Below are 22577 nucleotides of genomic sequence, written 5' to 3'. Positions count from 1 at the left end.
AAAATTTGTAGTGTGGAGTATATCCCCTCTCATTGCTTGCTATATAAGTTACCGCACGCTGTATAATACGAGACACAATAAACCTATATCTCACACAAGTGACTTGTCATTTGGTCCCCACGTCACATGGCGATCCTGCCAGTTGATTGTGGTAAGCGCGAGTGTAGTTAAAGACTAGAATCATGTGATTGGTGAAAAACGGTGAACTTTATAAAATGTGTCAAATAGACAACGCAAAATTGAAACGTGACCACATCATTAAGTAATCTCGACAGTTTCTTTTCTTTCCAAATTCTACCTAGAATTAAAAGTTGGAAATGGGTTCAAGTACTTCGAAAGATGAAGTAGTCATCGCCCAAACCGCTAGCGGCGGCAGCAACACAGCCGAAGTGGAGCAAGTGACGTCGCACCTGTCCACGACCAATATACTCTTGGGTGTGATTATTGTATTCCTGATAGTTGCGAGCTGTGAAGACCAAGGGTGTTGCAGTAAGCCATCAAGCGTCAAATAATTCATAGTTATATCGTATGTGTTCCTTGAAGCAAGTGACATTTTGCTTGCATTGCAACAATTTATAGTTGGTCCGAGATAATGGGTTACGGCAAGCCTTATTTATTACAAAGGTTCACGATTCAAAGCGGGACAGTGAGCCTGTTAATTAGGAATTTAACATACTATTTGCATGCAAAAGTTCAGGGATATTGCTTGGTGCGCCGAAAATTAAAACAATTGGTCATTTCCTCAATATGATTTATTCGTTTCCATGTAAAATTATCTTTATTTGCTTAAATTAATCGAACAAAGTATCGTCATTGACAAAGTATTGCGTTTACATAAGTTAGAACAGGTTTAAATAACTTTTGCCAGACAAGGCCACCATTGGCCAGTTTATTCGATTATATCAAAATCGCATGATCTCTCATTTAGACTACAAACTACGTACTACAGACTACGGTAACAATCGCTACATAAATTCGTAATATGAAAATATTTGCATTGCCTAACTATACAACAGAGATGTAAATGAAAATTCTTACAGCTATAATACTTTTATATTAGGGAAGATTGGGTTTTTGAAGGTAACAGCGTGGAAAATAGGAAAAGATCAAGAAACAACTTTTTTTTGTATTTTATAAAACTTGAATAGATACTATGATTTTTTTACAATATCAAAAGTTCAGTTCGTTATTAATTACTATCAGAGTCTACAGAAGTACAACTTCAGCATAACGACAGGCATATTTACACTATTACTATCGTAGAAAATATTGCTCGTTATTTCGTTTAATATCATAAATTAAAAACTTGTAAAAAATATTGTACAAATATGAGCGAACTAGTTACAACAATGTTTAAATGAATGAATACTTAAAGTTATCACATGGCTTCGACCGCCACTAAATTCTATAAGAACATCAATGATTCCCCTTTTAAACAAAAACATTACATCGGCATTTTGACTCTGCTTTGGAAAAACTTGCCAAAAACGGATTTTTATGCACTATATCCAAGCTAGACAAGAAGACAATCCAGCTCTATGTCCAACCCTTGTTAGGTAAGGCGCATAAAAATACGTCAATGGCAATAACAAAATAGCGCAAACAGTTCTTAGAGACGCAGCCCCTTTGCTATTCATCTGAGCAAGTTACGCGCGCGCGTTAGAAGCTATGGCTCTTATGGACAATGTCCAACTAGTTTGCGTGTACCTACAATGTTAAGAACACTTATAAAATTCCCGTTTTAGATGTTTTCGTAAAAATCTCAGCACATAAACGTGCAACTGGGTAATTACCCAGTTAATGGGTAGGAAATTCCGAACCCCAAAAGTTCGCAGTGTTCTTAACAGTCTAGGAGACGCTCTCCAAACGAGCCATAGGTTACTTCAGCGCCTGTCTCGTGGTGTTGGGCAAGAACAGGCACATGAGACCGCCGCCGGCCAGCAGAACGGCCACGATGAAGGTGGGCGCTGGGCAGTACTGGTCCAACAGTGCCGCTATCACCACGTTGCCTATGATGCCGCCCAGACGGGCTGCTACCATGGACACGGCTACACCCGTCGCTCTGTAAAGGAAATTATATTTAATGATGGGATAATCCTTCGATAATGCGATCGACGGATGCCCCTTAAACTTAAGGGGAAAATCTATAAGACGATTGTGAGGCCTGTTGTATTGTATGGATCTGAATGCTGGGCGACAAAGGTGGAGGATGAAAGGAGATTGCACGTAGCGGAAATGAGAATGTTGAGATGGATGTGTGGAGTGACCAGAATGGATCGGATCAGGAATGAGTATATTAGGGGAAGTTTGAAAGTTGCGCCTATAACGGAAAAGATGAGGAGTGGCAGGTTGGCGTGGTACGGTCATGTAATGAGGAGGGATGAGTGTCATATAGGCAAAAGAATGTTGGAGATGAATGTTGATGGATGGAGAGGGAGGGGTAAACCCAAACAACGATGGATGGATTGTGTGAAAGAGGACATGAGAAAGAAAGATGTGAGTGTTGAGATGACGAAAGATAGGGGAGAATGGAAGAGAAAGACATGTTGTACCGACCCCACATAACGTGGGATAAGGGTAGGAGGAAGAGAGAGATGGGATAATCCTTCCTTCATGTCTGAAGATTGTGAGCATTGAGTGTATTTTTGGCGGCAGGTATATAATTTTTACTTGTGCCGTGGAATGTTCTGGAAGTCGGAAGGACTTTTGGATATTGCTACTGGAGACCTGACCAAGACGGTAGGCACAATCATAGTGGCTAGTATGATTTGAGGATTGTATTTTCTCGAGAAAGAAGGGTGGGCAAACTGTAAGAATGACAGATATGTTGGAGAAACATTTCACCATATTCGTAAGGTAAGTTTCGATTGGTGTTAATACTAACTATTGTTAGGCTTCTCATGTCATTGTCATCATCATATCATCCCTTTATCGCTTACTCGATAAAGGTTCAAAAGCTTCTTTTGAAAGACCCTAACTCGATTAGTTGTAAATAAATTGAACATAAGGTCACATCAGAAACTCACCTTAAGTTGGTGGGGAAGACCTCGGTGATGAGGCAGTCGAGTGAGGCGTTACCGCACGAAATGACAGAGCTGAAGATGGCACTGACGATCAGGTTGTTCGTCTTGTTGTACACGAAGTACATCGCCGCGGAGCACAGACCAGCCGAGAAGGTCGCGAACACTGCAGAAAAGAGGTTATCACTTATGACACATTTGAAGGATGCGTGTTAAGGAAGGTAAGGCTAAGAGTCGTTTGCGACTTTGCGACAAACCGTTTTGTCACAGTTAAAACATCACTGAATTTTATTGGGAAATTCTATAGTTCTCTGTTGAGTAATGATGATCAGTATGTTAATTATGATTAGTGTAACTGGCTCTAAATACGATGCCGATGTCACAGTTCACAGTTTTTCATCTAGCTTTCTACGGCATACTCCGTAACAGCATGAGATATATGGCACCCTCCGTAACTCTGCATCCTTGACAAGAAGGCACACTCTAGTCTAATGGACTGTCAGAGAAGAGTTAATTCTGTACGATCGTCATATGTTTTCTCTTGGGTAAACCAAAAGGCTGTATAATGATGGGTACGAATAAGTTTCCAAGATTAGCAGCTTCTTTACTTACCCAAGAAGAACTTGCGTCCGAGCCGATCCATGCCAAGCACAGCGAAGATGTTGGAGGGGATGGCGGCGGCCACGGTGATGAGCGACTCCATGAACACATCAGAGCGGATGTTGGAGTCGCATGTTGCCTCGGCGGAGTGCGTGCCGTACTGCGTCACGTAACGTGTCACCTGGAACCAGAGAATGAGTATTTATATGAGAGCAAAACACAAGAACAAAAGCGATATGGATGGATCCGGAATCACTGGATAATTTCTCCAATAATGCTGTCCAAAATTGCTGAGCAGCGAAACAAGAAGTGTATTTTTGCTCGGGCGCACAAATAGGGGACAATATTTTCATAAAAGGAGATCATTCAAAATGTCAAATTTTATGCCCGTAGGTAAAATGTGTGTACCGGTAACTTTGAAATTACCTGGCAAATGTCAGCAGGCGCGTTGTCGTTCATCCTCGACCACTCGTCGAAACGGTTGAACATTTCAGGGAACCACATCATGAGTCCGTAGTACCTGCAACGATGTAATAAATTTGGTAACGTGTTTTGGTCTCCATGATAAGTATGATAACAAAAACAACGGCTTATAGAAAAGCATTTGGCTGCATATAAAAGTAAACTTACCCGATATGGAAAGTGAAGTTGATGGTGATAGAAATCGTCGTGAACCTTAGAATGGGCGGTACGAATAACTGCTTGCTATGCTGAACGATATCGCTGAGCATCCTCCTTAGCTTCGACTTAGGCGGCTGGGGTTCCTTTGTCTCAATCTGTTTCTCCGGCTTCGTGTGCATCGGTTCTTCTACTAAGATTTGTTTGACGGGGTACTGGTCCTTGCTCTTGCCAGTGTTCATGAGGTAGATTCCGCGGAAGACTTCCAGCGCGTCTTCGTGGCGGCCGGTGGAGATGAGGAACTTGGGAGACTCAGGCAAGAGGAACAGGAGGGCGGCGACCAGGAATGATGGCAGTGACATCACGAGTAAGAAGATACGCCATGAGTTGTACACGAAACCGTTAGTCTCTCCTCCGATTCCTGGAAAGAGAATAAAAATGGTATAAATGCTGAAACGTAATTAATAGAAATGATTCTAGATTTCAAGAAACTCTCTCTGAAACGGTCTCTAAACGAAGAAAACACAAGTAGGTAACCCCTCAAAAGAAACACAAGTACACAACGTACAACGGTTGTGTATGAAGGGACAGTCAGAAAATCAACAATGTTTATGGAGGATACATTTAAATGTGAATTAATCAACTAGGTATAAACTTACCGCTGGGGATGATGACCCAGGCAAGACCGGCCACAAACAGGTTGCCAAGCGTCCAGAACGCCGCCATGAAGCTCAACATAGCCCCGCGCTTGTTTTTCGGCTGGAACTCTGCGAAGTATGACCAGATGACGGGACCTGAGCCTCCGAGTCTGTGAAGAGAAAAGGTTTTCATTAATCTCAGCATAAGATTGCCTTTAGAAATTATGGTACAAATGCTATATGTATTTGCTTCCATGCAGTGTTTGAAATATCTTTTCGGTTGCGTTTTTTTAGTGTATATTCGCCGTGTTAATTTTGGTCGCTTTAAGAGGCCTTATTCCTAAAGACGAGCGTTTTTTGCAAAATAGAACCTTTTTCATTCAAAATTATAAAGAAACTATAAATGATTATTAAAAAAATGATAATGTTCCTAAAAGTAGGGTGAGGTTGCCAACAATGAGCCACCAAAAATTTAAATCTTAATAAGTCAGTCATAATAGGTCCAAATTCAATTTTTTTTATTTAGTGCATTTGTTATTTATCTAGCTCTAAATTTTCATCATTATTTTTTAATAAAACTGAATAGAAGTCGAGATATTTTAGTTTTTTTAAAAGATGAACAATGGCTCATTGTGTACAATCTCTGGTACAGACTGAACCGGTACTATGTATTCAATGAACCGGCCTAGTACACAATGAACCTACCATTATATAATTGCATAGTTTTTGATAAATAATTGCAAAATATACAAACTGATTTAGGTAAATATGGGGCAATTTAATAAATACAACATTTACAATGTCAAAAATGCTTATTTATTTAAACTAAGAGTAGTTTACTAATGTAATCGTCACAATATTCTTCGTTATATGAAAAATAAAGTCTTGCACTTCAAAAAACTTAAATAATATATGTATTATCATATATTTTTGTACTATATAGTAACGTTATATTAGATATATTTATATTAACTCTTAAACATGGCAAAAGTTGTACAAAATAGACCTTCCAAAGGCTAACTAGAGAATTACCTAGAGAACCTCCTGGTTCATTGAGTACTCTAGCCTTGTGGTTCAATGTGTGCTAGATATACATTTTCACTTTTTAAATTCGGTAAAAAATAAACGGCACAAGAAAACCGCATCAGTGAATGTCAAAAAGATAGAGAAATAGTCACTCCGCACAACTGATTAATTAGATAAATCAAACATAACTACATTCTGAGAAAATAAAAAAACTAAATACTTATTTTTTTTCTGTTTTCTTGTCCAAAATCACAAAATACTTCACTAAACGTGCAATTTCAACGCGGACCGGCCGCCGACTGGGGAGCGAGCGGGGGAACCTTAGCGGCGCGTGCCTATGTTCGCAGTGCAGTTTGGCAACGTCGCATTTTCGAATAAAACCGTTGGTTCCTTGTGTACCACTGGTTCTCTGTTGCCCACCTTACCCTACATATCTTAAGCTAGAAAGTCAATTGGTACTACTTTAAAATATGTCTTTTTATACTTCCGAAAAATCAGTTTTTTCGGAAGACGTTTTCAAATTTCGTAGTGGAAGAGCTCGTTTAGAATCGTGATTGTGCTGTTAAAAATGTTATTTGGGGTAATAAATGATCACAATCCTATTTGTTATATCCTGTACGAGTTAGCTAATACTTTGACATTTTAAGATTTACTTGAAATGGTGGATAAATAACCTTCCGTATCCTCCCCATTTTTTCGATAAAAAGAGGTTTACATTATGTATTTTTCCTGCGATTCCTGCATTTTTTGTAACTCTTAAATAATATTATCCTAAACTAGAACTTCTTATTGACCTATAAAAAAAAAATCATACATATAAGACATACCTTTCTGTCGATAGATATGTTTTTAAAACACCTAAAATTCGAATAAAAGACACTGTGATAACGCGAGCCCGCTCAGTCTGCGCCGAGCGCTCGAAGACAACGGACCTGCGTTTGATCGTCCGGCGCACCTAGCTTTCGTAAGCAGCTCGATAGTTCCGAGAAGTGCCGTAAAGTGCCGTAAACTGCGACTAAACAAATCTTGATCCTTTTTACACCTTATGCAATTTTAGCATTCGACATGCTTTTCATATGATTTTGGATTTTAAGTTATACGTGAAGTTTGTTGAGAGTTTGAATTATTATTATATTTTGGGACCAGGATGAGGTTCTGGTTCTCATGATGATGGAGTCAGGCAGGAGATGTTCAACAGAACTGCTATTCTACTTATCATAACTCCACCATGTTTGGGCTCATTAGATTTGGGCTGATGAGCACCATCGATCTAGATGAGGTCCAAGGTCTCATGATGGAGTCAGGAGGTGGTCAACAGAACTGCTATTCTCCTCATCATAACCCCATCATGTTTGGGCTCATTAGATTTGGGCTGACGAGCATCATCGAACTAGATGAGGTCCAAGGTCTCATGACGGGGTCAGGAGGTGGCCAACAGAACTGCTATTCTCCTCATCATAACCCCATCATGTTCGGGCTCATTAGATTTGGGCTGACGAGCACCATCGAACTAGATGAGGTCCAAGGTCTCATGATGGAGTCAGGAGGTGGTCAACAGAACTGCTATTCTCCTCATCATAACCCCATCATGTTTGGGCTCATTAGATTTGGGCTGACGAGCACCATCGAACTAGATGAGGTCCAGGGTCTCATGATGGAGTCAGGAGGTGGTCAACAGAACTGCTATTCTCCTCATCATAACCCCATCATGTTTAGGCTCATTAGATTTGGGCTGACGAGCACCATCGAACTAGATGAGGTCCAAGGTCTCATGACGGGGTCAGGAGGTGGCCAACAGAACTGCTATTCTCCTCATCATAACCCCATCATGTTCGGGCTCATTAGATTTGGGCTGACGAGCACCATCGAACTAGATGAGGTCCAAGGTCTCATGATGGAGTCAGGAGGTGGTCAACAGAACTGCTATTCTCCTCATCATAACCCCATCATGTTCGGGCTCATTAGATTTGGGCTGACGAGCACCATCGAACTAGACGAGGTCCAAGTTCTCATGATGGAGTCAGGAGGTGGTCAACAGAACTGCTATTCTCCTCATTATAACCCCATCATGTTTGGGCTCATTATAAATATGTGGAAGGTCGTTAATAATAATAAATGTTTTATTAGGGTACCCCTACATGTAAAGAGGGGACAGATATTTTTTTTTCATCTACTACTTTTTTTTTATCTGTATTCATATACATTCAATAATTTTTTTTAATCGGTCCAGTAACAACGGAGATATCGAGGAACAAAGATAAAAAAATTAAAAAAATAAATAAACATACAGACGAATTGAGAACCTCACGGTTAAAAAGTGACACATCATGAGCAGTTCCAATGCACCAAATGTCACTGTTCTGGACGTAAGTGCATGCTGTTCTTATAAAAATATGAAAGTCACTGTAACTGTGATAATTTCCGAAAATATTAATATTATCAAAAAACGATCTTAGTAAACCCTTAGACTTATATTGACCGGGATATAGACCGTGATTACCTTTTTGATTTTTGTCGAGCTCCCGATATTTCGACGCAGTTGCATGCATCATGATCACGGAAAACTGACGAAGGCGGGTGGATGTTAAAGTTGTATAGACAGCGCGCGATCTACCCTCCTTCGCGCGCGTTTGCTGCGTTCACTTTCAGCGTTACCACTGGTCGCGTTCACACTCGATGGTCTGTCCAAACACACTACACACAGTGTCACTACGTTTGTTCAATTCTGACTTCACCAGCCAAAGAAGCCATTCAGAGAAGCCATTGAGATTCACAAATATAAAAATTTCAATCGTGAGGATGGCTTCAAACTATCTAATGTATGGAATCCAGTGATTTGTTTGTGTAAAAAACCGGTGAAGTCAGAATTGAACAAACGTAGTGACACTGTGAGTGTAGTGTGTTTGGACAGACCATCGAGTGTGAACGCGACCAGTGGTAACGCTGAAAGTGAACGCAGCCGACGCGCGCGAAGGAGGGTAGATCGCGCGCTGTCTATACAACTTTAACATCCACCCGCCTTCGTCAGTTTTCCGTGATCATGATGCATGCAACTGCGTCGAAATATCGGGAGCTCGACAAAAATCAAAAAGGTAATCACGGTCTATATCCCGGTCAATATAAGTCTAATGAAAATAACCGTGAATCATTCAAAACTCTTAGTAAACCCTTATTTATTTTTAAATACCTATCCAAAAATATATCACACGTTGGGGTTGGAATGAAAAAAAAAATCAGCCCCCACTTTACATGTAGGGGGGGGGTACCCTAATAAAACAATTTTTTCCATTTTTTATTTTTGCACTTTGTTGACGTGATTAATATACATATTGTTACTAAATTTCAGCTTTCTAGTGCTTACGGCTACTGAGATTATCCGCGGACGGACGGACGGATGGACAGACAGACATGGCGAAACTATAAGAGTTCCTAGTTGACTACGGAACCCTAAAAAACAGAAAACACTATTAAACTATTCTCTAATTTCAAGTTCCTAACTAAAATTTTCCTAATAAAAAAAAAACAAATTGATCCCGCTACAAACTTTCACCCCCTTTTTCCCTCTACTAGGGGTGTAAATTTTCATAATCGATTCTTATCTCTTCGAAATTTTGTTAATGCAATCTATACAAATTTCGACTTTCTAGCTTTCGTAGTTTCGGCTCAGCGGTGTTGGTTGTTGAATCAATCAATTAGGAAACCTGAATTTATATATGTACATGTAGACTAATACTATACTTTTACTACATTCATATACCTTATTTACTACTACCATACCATGAATATGAAATTAAATAAAGAGTCCCCATATAAAATTGAAAATTATGTTATTAGCAATTTAATTCAAAACTATCAAGATTATTCGTGTCTGCGTTGAAACGCGCGTTGAGTTGCCGGTGCTCGCGTACCGAGCGCCAACGCCATCTATCGATGGCCGTTTCGTGAAATTGATGAGCGCTCTAAGGAATAAGGGGTCTTAAGAACTGATACAATTCACGGACGCGGACACGGCACACGCCATGCATTATATCTACCTTCGAGTAATTTATCTACAAAACTTCACTTATAAACGACCTTTATAATTATGGAGAAAGATTCTAAATCCGTATTTGTTTTCATTCAAGAAATCGACAATATTCACTAGTAGGTACCTATGTAATTTTCAAAAAGAAACTTTGGCAACTACTAAACTAATTTAGCTAATGGAGAAACCTAAATACAAGCTAATAGCAACTTACGCGGCTCCGTTGATGAAGCGGAACAACATGAAGAGCTCGTAGTTCTGGCTGAAGGAGGAAGCCACGATGGCCAGCGCGTTGATGACGGAGATGGCAATAAGCACGCGCTTGCGGCCCAGCGAGTCTGCCACCGAGCCCCATGCGTACGCGCCGGCCATCATGCCGATGAAGATTATGCTGTTCAGCCATCCCTGAAACGGTCAAATAAATCATTGGGGACACCTTAAAACTCATCAATTTAGTTCTTCTTCTTCAACCTAGCGTTTTCCCGGCCTAGCACCAGGGTCCGCTTTCCTGCTCAGCCTTCTCCACTTTGCCCGGTCTTCGGCATCCTGAGGTGAAAGATTGTTCTCTTCCATGTCCGCTGTCACGACGTCCAGCCAGCGCTTCTTAGGCCTACCGCGGCCGCGTGACCTAGGGCCTTGGACGATGAGGTTGAGGCATCTGTTTCCGACGTACATCAATTTAGTTCTGTATTAAGAAAATCTGGTTATAGGCGGCTAATATGCGGCTAAGACTTCCACTGGACGTGATCTTCCGAGGAGATTCTCGGAGGTGCTGACGAGCCCACATACCGCCACCGCCAACAGCAGCAGGTACCTACTGGAAACTACCATATATTATACCTTGTGAACCCCAAACTCATACGAATGAGAAAGTGATAAGATATACCTTAGATTACCTCCATCTAGAGATGCTAACGACTTTAACTACTCCGTCGCTGCGATCAGTGGAAATTTCAAAATACTGAGATTGAGATAGAAGACAGAAGAAGTGCGTCGTCTGCGTGGTCAGGTCTAATTAAGTCGCACTGCGCCGACGGCAGAATAAACGTCGCGGAGATTAGGTACCTCCAGCTCGGAAGTACTAACGACTATAACTCCTCCACAGACCGTCGCTGTGGGCAGTGGAAAATGCTAGTTCCTCTGTCAACCTCAAAATCATACGCCTGAGATAGAAGTGCTATAATGAGGTGTACCTTAGTCTGCGTGGCGAGGTCTAAGTTGCACTGCGCCGACGGCAGAATAAACGTCGCGGAGATTAGATACTTCCATCTCAGAGGTGCTGACGAGTCTTTCTACTTCGCAGACCGTCGCTGTGGGCAGTGGAAACTGCTAGTTCCTATGTCAACCTCAAAATCATACGCCTGAGATAGAAGTGCTATAATGAGGTGTATCTTAGTCTGCGTGGCGAGATTTAAGTTGCACTGCGCCGTCGGCAGAATAAACGTCGCGGAGATTAGATACTTCCAACTCAGAGGTGCTGACGAGTCTTTTTACTTCGCAGACCGTCGCTGTGGGCAGTGGAAACTGCTAGTTCCTATGTCAACCTCAAAATCATACGACTGAGATAGAAGTGCTATAATGAGGTGTACCTTAGTCTGCGTGGTGAGATCTAAGTCGCACTGCGCCGACGGCAGGATGAAGGACATGGAGATGACGTCCATCTCCTCGGAGGTGCTGACGAGTCCGCAGACCGCCAGCAGTAGGTAGTGGAAGCGGCCATATCCTGAGAAAATACATAAACGACTCATTAAAGGGCGTGCCAGGATAAGCTAAGTGATTCTGCCCCCGACAAATTTGGGCTTTTAATTTTTATGGTTGGTGTGGCTCTACACCAGTAATTAATAATTACCTCATCATCATCCTCCTTGTATTATCTCGGCATTTGCCATGGCTCATGGGAGCCTGGGGTCCGCTGTCACAACTAATACCAAGATTTGGCGTAGGCACTAGTTTTACGAAAGCGACTGCCATCTGACCTTCCAACCCGAAGGATAACTAGGTCTTATTGGAATTAGTCTGGTTTCCTCTCGATGTTTTCCTTCACCAAAAAGCGACTGGCAAATATCAAATGATATTTCGCACATAAGCTCCGAAAGCTCATTGGTGCGAGCCGGGGGTCGAAAGTCTCACGCTCCTACCGCTAGGCCACCAGCGCTTCATTAAATAACTAAAATAATTAGGTACTTAAACATAATATGTATTACAATCGCCAAAATCCCTTCCTACATTGGACGTGCCTTATGTTTCATTTGGACAGTAAAGATGAGGAAAAATTTAACAGAAGAATTTATCCACGGATATTAACAACTGCATGCACAATAAGTGTATAGCGTGAGAATAAAAGATGCAGGCAGGTAGTTTTGATTAATTTATAGCGTTTAGCTACAATGTCACTACGCAATTAAATCACCTGACAAAAAACGTTACGAGATAGCGCGTGAGATTTTAACTCCTCATTCATCACACGTCACTACCGGCCAGAGTAAACAACAGTCACGCCACTCTTCGCGGAACCCGCCTGCACAAAATAACGAGTGATAATTCCATCGAACTTTAGTCCTAATTTGAACTCTAATCCGTACAAGTACCTATGCATCATCGGGTGACAAATTGACTGGCCAAAGCGGTGGGAAGTTTCGTGAGTAGCAAAACTGTTTACGAGAAAAATACTCTGGAATGTCATGCAAAGTCATTCATAAGCTGCACTACTGACATTACACCTTTATTTGCGAGCGTCCGGTTCCGACGAAAGTGTTTTGTTACAAATGTTAAGGAACGTTCGTGTGTTTTGTAAACATTGTTATGTAACTGCTTATAGGGCATTATCAGGTAGCTTCATTGCTTAATTATGTGAGTTGTGATTGTCAAGCAGTTTTTGTTTAGTTGTTAATTAGGACCCACTTCCTACTGGTGGTGTAAACAAAGTATTAGCTTGCTAAACTGTTAGGTTACCATATTAAGATAGTAAACACTGAAGAATGACATAGTATAAAGTATTATTATTGTCAATAGTTTCAGCGATCCGGCACTGACAGTTTATAGTGTGGTTCTACTGTATTGATTGAGTAGTTGGTGTCGATTTAGCTTTTTTTTGTTCTTATTAAAGGTGTTTATAGCTCTGACATGAAAACTATTTATAGAAATAAGGAGGCTGTTCCATCATTGTCTCCAGTACAAAACAAGGTCCCACGCAAAAAGAAAATTAACGTCGACGATTTCGATAAAGGCAAAAGGTTCATTGATTATAGGCTGTGCGGAAACAAGTACCCAGTACTAAAACCTTGTTATTAAATTTTGATTTTCTAAATGCAAGTTTTAATTTTCTACAAATATTAACGCGAAACCAGTGCACGCTGTCCCCATTATAAATGACGTCCGCACATTATTGCCATATGAAAGCGGTTCGTAACGACATTCTTTCAGGGTCAAATAAAAAGTTGCCCGGCTTCGAAAATACGGTTCGCTTCGGGCACTGTTGTTGTTGTTAAAATATATAGATACAACGTTCATGTTGCTTTTAGTTTCCAAACTTTTGGAAGTTTTCTTACAGAGTTCTTTAAACATTTTACCATGTTCGCATCTATTCTATACTTGGCGATAGAAAGCAAATAACATTCGAGTTATTATTGTATTGCATTTGTACTCCAATAAAACTTAGTATCTACGTCAAATGCAGGGATTATGTAGTTGCCAAAGCGGACTCCATGTCGGAAAAATAATGTTGCGAGTACTATTAGTACTAGAAAGATGACGGGCTTCAACAATTCCAACTGGAATTACATATTTAATAGTTTGTGACATTGGACAAGTACCCTCCCAATAAGCTGCTTAATCATTATCGCCAATCCATAGCGGGACAAATATAGATATACCTACTTACCTAATAAAAATAAATGGAAACAAGAGCGGTCACGACTAGTACATGGGACGGGACTTTTACGATTCGATGTTGTCCGGTCAGCCATTGTATCAGCCGATAGAGGCCCGTGTCTGGGCTTCAATAGGAGGGTCCACCAATTGAAATGATTACTTGCGAACATCCTACTTTACTTTTATATATAACAATGCCTACGTATCTAAATGTGATTCAATTTAGTTTAACTCTGTAATTTACCATTGTTTCTTTAAGCTTCAAGTGCAGGTGACTATTTTTTTACCAGTGGCCAAAACGCTGTCTCATTGGCATGCTTGTTTTCCTCAAATGTGTCATATCGGACATCCAATTTAGTCCCGGATTTTGCAAAGTAAGATTTGTTGAAATGTTTAAAAATGTAGTGTAAGAAACAAATTAATTACCGGCTAATTCGATAGCTTTCTCGAAGTCAGCTTTCTCAGAGACTGGGCCTTTTTCCGGATCGCCTTTGACTGGTGTCTTCAGCGATGGGACGACTCCTGAAAAAGAATTTGATGACATTATTATGCATTGCTATAAATATGGGTCTCATCACACCTCTTCTATGATCAATATTTTCGATCATCAAGGCACATAGTTAGATTATTTAAGGTGAGCAATTCCCGAAAAGTTTGTACATTTGAATTACGTCTCCGATTTTGATAAAAATTGGTAGGCTGATAGAGTCCATGATGCTGAGCAAGATTCACTGGGTTTCCCAAAATGTCCCAGGTAGTTTGTATGAAAATTTCCTTTTTTGTTACCAGATTTCTATACATTGTCGGTGACAAAAAAGGACATTTCATACAAAATACCTGGGACATTTTGGGAAACCTAGTGGACCTTGCTCAGCATCATGGACTCTATCAGCCTACCAATTTTTATCAAAATCGGAGTCGTGGTCCAAATGTATAAACTTTTCGGGAATTGCAGAGGTATCCTGGATGCGCGACGGAGAGCAATAACGCTGTTTTCTTTACGCACATAGGTACCTATTATATTAAAAATATTTTCGAAGAGAAATAGATCAATATACCTATGTACCTACTTATACTTATTGTACCTAAATAACCAACATAATAGAAACGAAACTCTAAAATTGAATAGTACACTTTATGCAGTGGAGAATACAAGTTATTAGAACAGTCAAAAAAATGTTAAACTAAAGTGAAATATTAATAATGTGATTTGGGTAACTTTTGCGTTAGTACATAGCGCATCCGACAATTTCATAAATAAATTTAATAACACACGCGATCACGTCAATGCTCCGTTTGGGGGTCAGTCCACTTTTCTTAGTACCTATTCGTCCTGTTCTGTCCTGTTCGTCCTGTTTCGTTATTTTTATAAAATGTGCCTTCCATACTAGCTAGCCTTGGACCACTTGTACTGAAGTAGGTTTTAATAAGACTAGACTCTGATAAGTGCCGTTTGCTCCACTAATTATTTTAGATAAAATTCGTTAATTTACTTCTGTCAGGTACCTGATATTTGTGTCATGATTATGAACGTAAGCGTATGACACTGGTTCCACATTTAAATAGTTATTTCATTTTTATAAAATGCAAAAGATAACTTACCAAGTTCTGCAGTCTTGGAACCTGGTCCGTTTAGTTGGTGGTTCCTTTTTACATCACAATCTGCAATAAAAATATCTAGATATAAATACCTGTTTGTAAAATATTAATACCTAATTATATTCTTGTAGTAGGTACATTGAATACCTAGTCTACCTAGATAATAGAGACTAATAAACTTTATTGCCTTATTCTACAATAAAGGTCACGTGCATTCTGCCTTAGCTACTATAAAGTGATTATTAATAAGGTTTACTTATTAATATACGCTCTACAAAAATATAAATAATATATATCCTTGCAAGCCTCTAGCAGTGCAACGCAATACAAATCGGTATAAAATCATTCGTTCACATCGCCTGTTTCGTTGTTATTCCAAAGAGACTAAGCTGACTAAGTAAGCGAGCATTGGCCTCGAGCAGAAAAAAGTAGTTAGTTTCAAATCGATAGCATAAGTAGTACTCGAGATATTAAGTAATGTGACAGACGGACAGAGTCGCACCATAAGGGTTCCTTTTGTACCATTTTTGGTACGGAACCCTAAAAACACGAATGTGCCTTCCAAATAAACATATGTACTTATTAAAAATATTATGCTGGTCTGAATGCGTTTGTTAACTACAAGTATAGCTAGCACAAGTATTCCTTGTGAATCCAGTTCTACACCATGTGTAAATTGACGACCTGAAAGGTCCATTGAAGATCTGTAGAAGTATGCCAGCGCTGGATCTAGAGTTTTTACGAGTGCAATAACTAAAAAAATAGGAATTTGGCGCTCCTTGGATTTGACGAAATTCGAATTTGGCGGCCCGACCTAGACTTGACGCCAAGGGCATGGGCCCTGGCTCGCTCCTATCCCCTTCCTAGATCCGTCTGTGGAGTACGCATTAACAACGATGGTTACATTCGTTACCCTAGCTCGTTTAGCCATCGAATTAACCTGCTGTTGACTGTACAAGTAGTCCGTCAGACGGCCACAATTGAATTAGGAAGCGTTTACGCTTATCCGACTGCATCTTCGGCTGATCCGACGTAAGTGTGATGAGTGATGAGTGTAACGGAGCCGCCACGTCACCGCTCCGAGCCGATTACCGCCGGTGCCCGACGGTTCGCAGGCTGCTCAATCACTTCTGTCACAATCGTGAGGGTCACGCCAAGGAAGGTATAGGTACATCCTACGTCGTGGCGCACTAAAATTTTCCTTTGCTCGCTTTTAAAGCCTCCGATTATTTATCTGCCGTGACTATTCAGGAAGCTGTCTGTAAAATTCTGGTGAAAATCCAAACATATCTAACGCTTAACGATCTTTAAGCTTCATTTACTTTTACTGTGTTGTTTCGGGGACTAGGCTTCTTAGTGACTCTGAAGAGCCGCTTGAAAGAAAGAGCTGCATGTGTGAGCCGTAGTTTGCTAACCCATGATCATCATTTTCTTTGCGTTATCCCGGCATTTTCCACGGCTTATGGGAGCCACAACCCCACCCCATGATATAAGTGCATATCTCACCGTGAGGTTTGGGCCCCGGGTCAGTTTCTACCATCCTATGCGGGCAGACGTCGATGTATCTCGGCGGGCGCGCGGACTGTTCTCACTGGCTCCCGGCTCGCTTCCAACGCCTCTCGACTCGGCTGAAACAAACAAACACCTATTAAATATTGTCAACTTTACCGTCTGGGACGGGGCTGAAGAATTGGCACCTCAATATTGGGCCATTTTTAAATCTCGTGTTTTTAGTTTCCTTCAGTGCCTCTAATCTGTAGTCGGTACATACTAATTCTACTAATAGTGGTGAATATAACTCGATTACCAATGTTCCAAAAATCGTGTTCCAAAAATAGCATTTGCTGTTTTACGAGTGACGATTCCAAGCGGTCAAAATGTTCAAAAAATTCAGCCCCCGGGGACTTTCCTGACTTTGAGAGTAGGTACCAAAATTTAAAAATTCGACTGAAACAGAAATCAAATTTGACATCTAAGTATACGAAATCTGCTTGCGGAAATGTCAACATTTTTTGTTCGTTTGGAACAACGCTTAGACGTGGTGGAAATAGTAAGTACTTCAAATTAAATATAAAACTTAGAATTGGTATCAATTTGTTTATTATATAAATGATATGATTGGTAGGTATCTATTTCGTACATACCTACCGACATTGAATATTAAGTACAATAAACAAGAATCAATCATATTTTGTAGTCATAGAATAGTAGTAGTTTTGTAGTCTTAAGGAACACAAAATAATTTGGTTTTATGATAAGTAATATTAAGTATCATAACAACTGATCAAGCACGCAAGTATCGTGCAACATGCAAGTATAAATTATATTGTAACATGATTACAGAATTGTATTTATCATGAATTGTATTCGCTGTGCCCTTACGGGATTCATAGTCAGACGGACCTAATGTGTAAACTACAGGGTTGGGCCGATTAACTATCCTAGTTTAAAAGTGGTATAAAATTTTAAACACACGATAATGTGACAAGTAGTGCTATGATTTATATTCATAACATTCTATATTTTAATGTCCTATGTGATATATTATATTTGCTTTTCTTTAACTTGAATAATTTTAGGCATTTTGTTGTAGAAGAAGTTTGACCTGGCACGCTCGACCTCATCTGCTATGTCATGCCATTAATGACTACCTGACCCCAGAATATACCACGTTTTTAGCCTTTTGCCATCTCAATAAAACTCTGCATTTATTTGTATACGAATATATTAATAGTTATCGGTTGCGTGAAGATGCGTAGCGTACTTTTCAAGGTAAAACATCAGCCTAAAAATTTCGACGAAAATGGCACTTTTCCTCATGAAGATATGCTCTGACCGAGTTTCTCTTTTGAATACGTTTGTGGCTAAAACATTTTCGTTTCTATTCCTTAATATAACTGCACCATACTCAACATCAGTCTGACATTTGTTGAACTCCTGAAATTGAAATGCATTTTCTTAGGAAAATGGCCATCGTGCCGCGTAAATAGCCCTTACATTTTGTAAAGAAACAGCATACATATATAAATTATCCTTTCTATTTAGGTCCTTTAGTTCATGGTTATTTTTCAATATGTAAAACGTTGTCCCCTCTTTATTTAAATTATGTTATTGAATGTTTTATGTTTTTCGGCATAATTTTGTATGAATCGCCCATGATTATTTGTAGTTACTTACACGAACCATCCAATTCCTATAAAATGGTTACTTGATTTCAGAAGTGAAAGACTCGATTTTTGGTATGCAGTATCAAAGCAGTACTGGATATTTACTTTTTTCAGTTAGTTGAATATCTCGCCCAATCCGCAATGTTCGCTGTTAAATTTTCTGTTAAACTTCGCTGTTAAACTGCAATACTTTTTAAAAATGTTATAAAAATATAATAAAACAAACTATAACGGATATGTCTTTTAGAATCCGTGAAGGGGATTAAATTGACGATTTAAAATGATAGACATGGAATAAAAATCAGTTATATTTAAATTACAATAGGACACTTATTGTGCCCAACCCTGTATAAATCTTGCTATTTTCTGAACACTCTCCAATGATAGCTAGCTATAGGATATCCGGCCTAGGACATACATAAATCACCATATTTTATACCAGTCGCCTTCAAGTTTTGTTTCCTTCACTAGTATTTATTGAGAAATAGATAGAATCCATCAATCTATTGCACAAGTTATTTATTAAACTTATTTTTTAAGCAATACCTATTTTTGTCCGATATTATGAATTCTCTACTAAGGTCAGTGTGGGGAAGACCGTCTACCCGGAAAGACCGTCTATTGACAATAACTTTTGTGTTAATATATCTACGCCTCTCACACCTCCGAAGGTATACCAGTTTTTCATCCTTAAGCCATTGGTCTTGACCACTTGACCCTAGGACGAACACTAGTAAACAATAAACTTGATTCGTGTTTCGAACTCGAGCATCGAGTTCAACATGGTTCCGCAAAAAATTAAAATAAAATAGAAGCAGTCGGAATATTTGTATATCATGTGTGTAACGTAGTCATTTAATAACCGTTCTTTCTGATTAGTACTATTAATCTACTCAAAACGCGTTCAATTTCTTGTTTTATGTTCTGAAATATGTAACTTAGAAATTGTGCCTAGTCAGAAAGTCCGGCATAAAAGAGAAAGGCAAGACCGGCATACGATAAACAAGGAGTTGCCAACCTTTTTTAGGCTTTATTGGAAATAAGTCGAGTGTAAACAATATCAATATATAAGTACGTTTTTGGCTTATGATAGTTGTACCGTTTTTGATTTTAACTTCGAAATACAGTTTTGGTAATGATTCGTATGGTGTTATTAATATCATTCAAAAGTATTCAATAAAAATGACATAGTTGTGAAGAATTATAAGTGGTGAACAGAACTAAGCCTACTTACACTGCATTACTCATCATCATATTTAAGTTGGTAGTGTTTGTATATTATGCAACCACCGGCGAAAAATATTTCAAAAGAGAGTTATGAGCGCTTTCAAAAAATCTGCTTGCTCGCATTTCGACGCCGGCGGCGCTGGCGTGCGCCTGTGTGCAGACGCACACTATAACCAGAAGCATAACGATTGTAGCCTGCGGTACAGACATAGCGTGCGATCCTCTTCGAACCAACCTTACGTGCGGCTAGAGCGAAAGGGATAGCATTCGTGGTCGGTATCGCCACGCCGTCAGTAGCGTTGCGGACTAACCATTATTGATACTTGCGTAAAAACACCACCATATATATTACATATTTGCATACATGATTTCGTGCATAAATACTTGACCTTTTAGTTTAATTATTAAAATTATCACAGATTTTTATTAAAACGTGTGTAGCCTTGGAAGAAATAAATTAAAAAACTTGTATAATATAATAAATTGTGTATATAATATTGTCTTCTGTCACCGCGATAGTTACTCATGAAATAAATTTATGGAATCAGATTATATCGCGTATAATGAATATAATCCGTTTTCTTAGTTTTATTTCATTTTTTATATGATATGTTTTCTAGGTTCTTTTCGGTGAAGGAAAACATCGTGAGGAAACCGGACTTATTCCAATAAGGTCTAGTTTACCCTTTGGATTGAAAGGTCAGATGGCAGTCGCTTTCGTAAAAACTAGTGCCTACGCCAAATCTTGGGATTAGTTGTCAAAGTGGACCGCAGGCTCCCATGAGCCGTGGCAAATGCCGGGATAACGCAAGGAAGATGATGATGTTTTCTAGGTACATATATATAATGGAACTAAGATCGGTTTTCATTAATTTTAAGTAGTTTTTTTTATATTTAAAATGTGTTTTTAGGGTTTCGTAGTCAACTAGGAACCCTTATAGTTTCGCCATGTCTGTCTGTCTGTCCCTCCGTCCGTCCGTCCGTCCGCGGATAATCTCAGTGACCGTTAGAACTAGAGAGCTGAAATTTGGTACCAATATGTATATCAGTCACGCCGACAAAGTGCAAAAATAAAAAGTGGAAAAAATGTTTTATTAGGGTACCCCCCCTACACGTAAAGTAGGGAGTGATTTTTTTCATTTCAACCCTAACGTATGATTTATTGTTGGATAGGTATTTAAAAATGAATTACTGAAATCGTTTTTTGATAATATTAATATTTTCGGGAATAATCGCTCCTAAAGGAAAAAAAAGTGTGTCCCCCCTCTAACTTTTTAACCATATATTTAAAAAATATTTAAAAATCACAAAAGTAGAACTTTATAAACTTTCTAGGAAAACTGTTTTGAACTTGATAGGTTCTGTAGTTTTTGAAAAATATGGAAAACTACGGAAGAGCCGAGCGGCTATTTACCAACGCGGCTTTAAAAACCGGCCGAGAGCGTGTCGGGCCACGCTCAGTGTAGGCACTGAGCGTGACCCGACACGCTCTCGGCCGGTTTTTAAATATTATGTTGTTTTAATTGCATGGAGCACAGGAAGGTCCACATCTATGTATTAGTTTTTTGTAAGGAAATACAACTACGCTACGCCTACCTGCTTTAGTTGACTGTTGACACACTGAGACAGTGGATGCGCCAGAGTATAAAATAGTGATTACCATCTCTTGTCAAAGATCTTGTTGAGACGAATCAAACGAACCCAAACACGAAGTGGTTTCAAGACCTGGTCGTGGAATACTCTTGACTACCTTCCAGCTTCATCATCAGATCCTGGGTACCATCTCTTGTCAAAGATCTTATTGAGACGAATCAAACGAGCCCAAACACAGAAGAGTTTCAAGACCTGGTTGTTGAATACTCTTGACTACCTTCCGGCTTCACCATGATCCTGGGTACCATCTCTTGTCAAAGATCTTGTTGAGACGAACCAAACGAGCCCAAACACGGAGTGGTTTCAAGACCTGGTTGATGAATTCTCTTGACTACCTTCCAGCTTCATCATCAGATCCTATGTACCATCTCTTGTCAAAGATCTTGTTGAGACGAACCAAACGAGCCCAAACACGAAATGGTTTCAAGACTTGGTTGATGAGAACTCATGACTACCTTCCGGCTTCATCATCAGATCCTGGGTACCATCACCTCTTGTCAAAGATCTTGTTGAGGCAAATCAAACGAGCCCAAACACGAAATGGTTTCAAGACCTGGTTGATGAGAACTTATGACTACCTTCCGGCTTCATCATCAGATCCTGGGTACCATCACCTCTTGTCAAAGATCTTGTTGAGGCGAATCAAACGAGCCCAAACACGAAATGGTTTCAAGACCTGGTTGATGAGAACTCATGACTACCATCTGACTTCATCATCAGATCCTGAGTACCATCTATTGTCAAAGATTTTGTTGAGACGAGTCAGTAACCTAAAATGATATTCAATAATAAATAATACTTACTAAAAATATTAGTCAAGTTAATTAGTTAGTTACCAAAGTCGTCAACCCAAGGATCAAAGTTTTCGGTCGCAGTATACATGCAACAGTACAGCCAAACACGCACACAAGTGCGGTTTTGGACACGGCGGGTGCCGCACACAATGACAAAATAACTTCGCGATCGTCGAGCCGCGTGCGGAGCGGACTAACATACGTCCTGCCTCTACAAGCTCCGCCGCGGTACTGACATCGCAAGCGCGCGTAACCGGTAATAAGGAGGCATTTTTAAAAAATCGTCAAAAATATTAAATTGCAATTAATAGAAAACTTTTGCATAAAATCTGTTTTAGTAA

The 22577-nt window shown here is 39.6% G+C and overlaps 1 protein-coding gene across 2 annotated transcripts in view; it reads right to left on the bottom strand.

The window, feature by feature from the left end:
* Positions 1–734: 734 nt before the first annotated feature.
* The window catches only part of LOC125233839 (synaptic vesicle glycoprotein 2B), a 50194-nt gene continuing 28351 nt past the window's right edge, over positions 735–22577 (bottom strand). For both annotated transcript variants that reach the window (XM_048139975.1, XM_048139976.1), the window contains exons 2-12: positions 16902–17023; positions 15399–15458; positions 14223–14318; positions 11516–11649; positions 10141–10331; positions 4898–5046; positions 4251–4659; positions 4047–4140; positions 3633–3801; positions 3027–3186; positions 735–2062 (exon numbers count right to left, since the gene is read on the bottom strand). In XM_048139975.1, the coding sequence (XP_047995932.1) occupies positions 1879–2062; positions 3027–3186; positions 3633–3801; positions 4047–4140; positions 4251–4659; positions 4898–5046; positions 10141–10331; positions 11516–11649; positions 14223–14318; positions 15399–15458; positions 16902–16935 (1680 nt within the window). In that variant the 5' untranslated portion in view covers positions 16936–17023 and the 3' untranslated portion in view covers positions 735–1878. The remainder of the gene's footprint in view (positions 2063–3026; positions 3187–3632; positions 3802–4046; positions 4141–4250; positions 4660–4897; positions 5047–10140; positions 10332–11515; positions 11650–14222; positions 14319–15398; positions 15459–16901; positions 17024–22577) is intronic.

Source organism: Leguminivora glycinivorella, chromosome 15 (assembly GCF_023078275.1).
Source record: "Leguminivora glycinivorella isolate SPB_JAAS2020 chromosome 15, LegGlyc_1.1, whole genome shotgun sequence".
Lineage (NCBI taxonomy): Eukaryota > Metazoa > Arthropoda > Insecta > Lepidoptera > Tortricidae > Leguminivora > Leguminivora glycinivorella.
The sequence above is the reverse complement of the archived record's forward strand: the minus strand, read 5'-3'. Positions and strand labels throughout refer to the sequence as shown.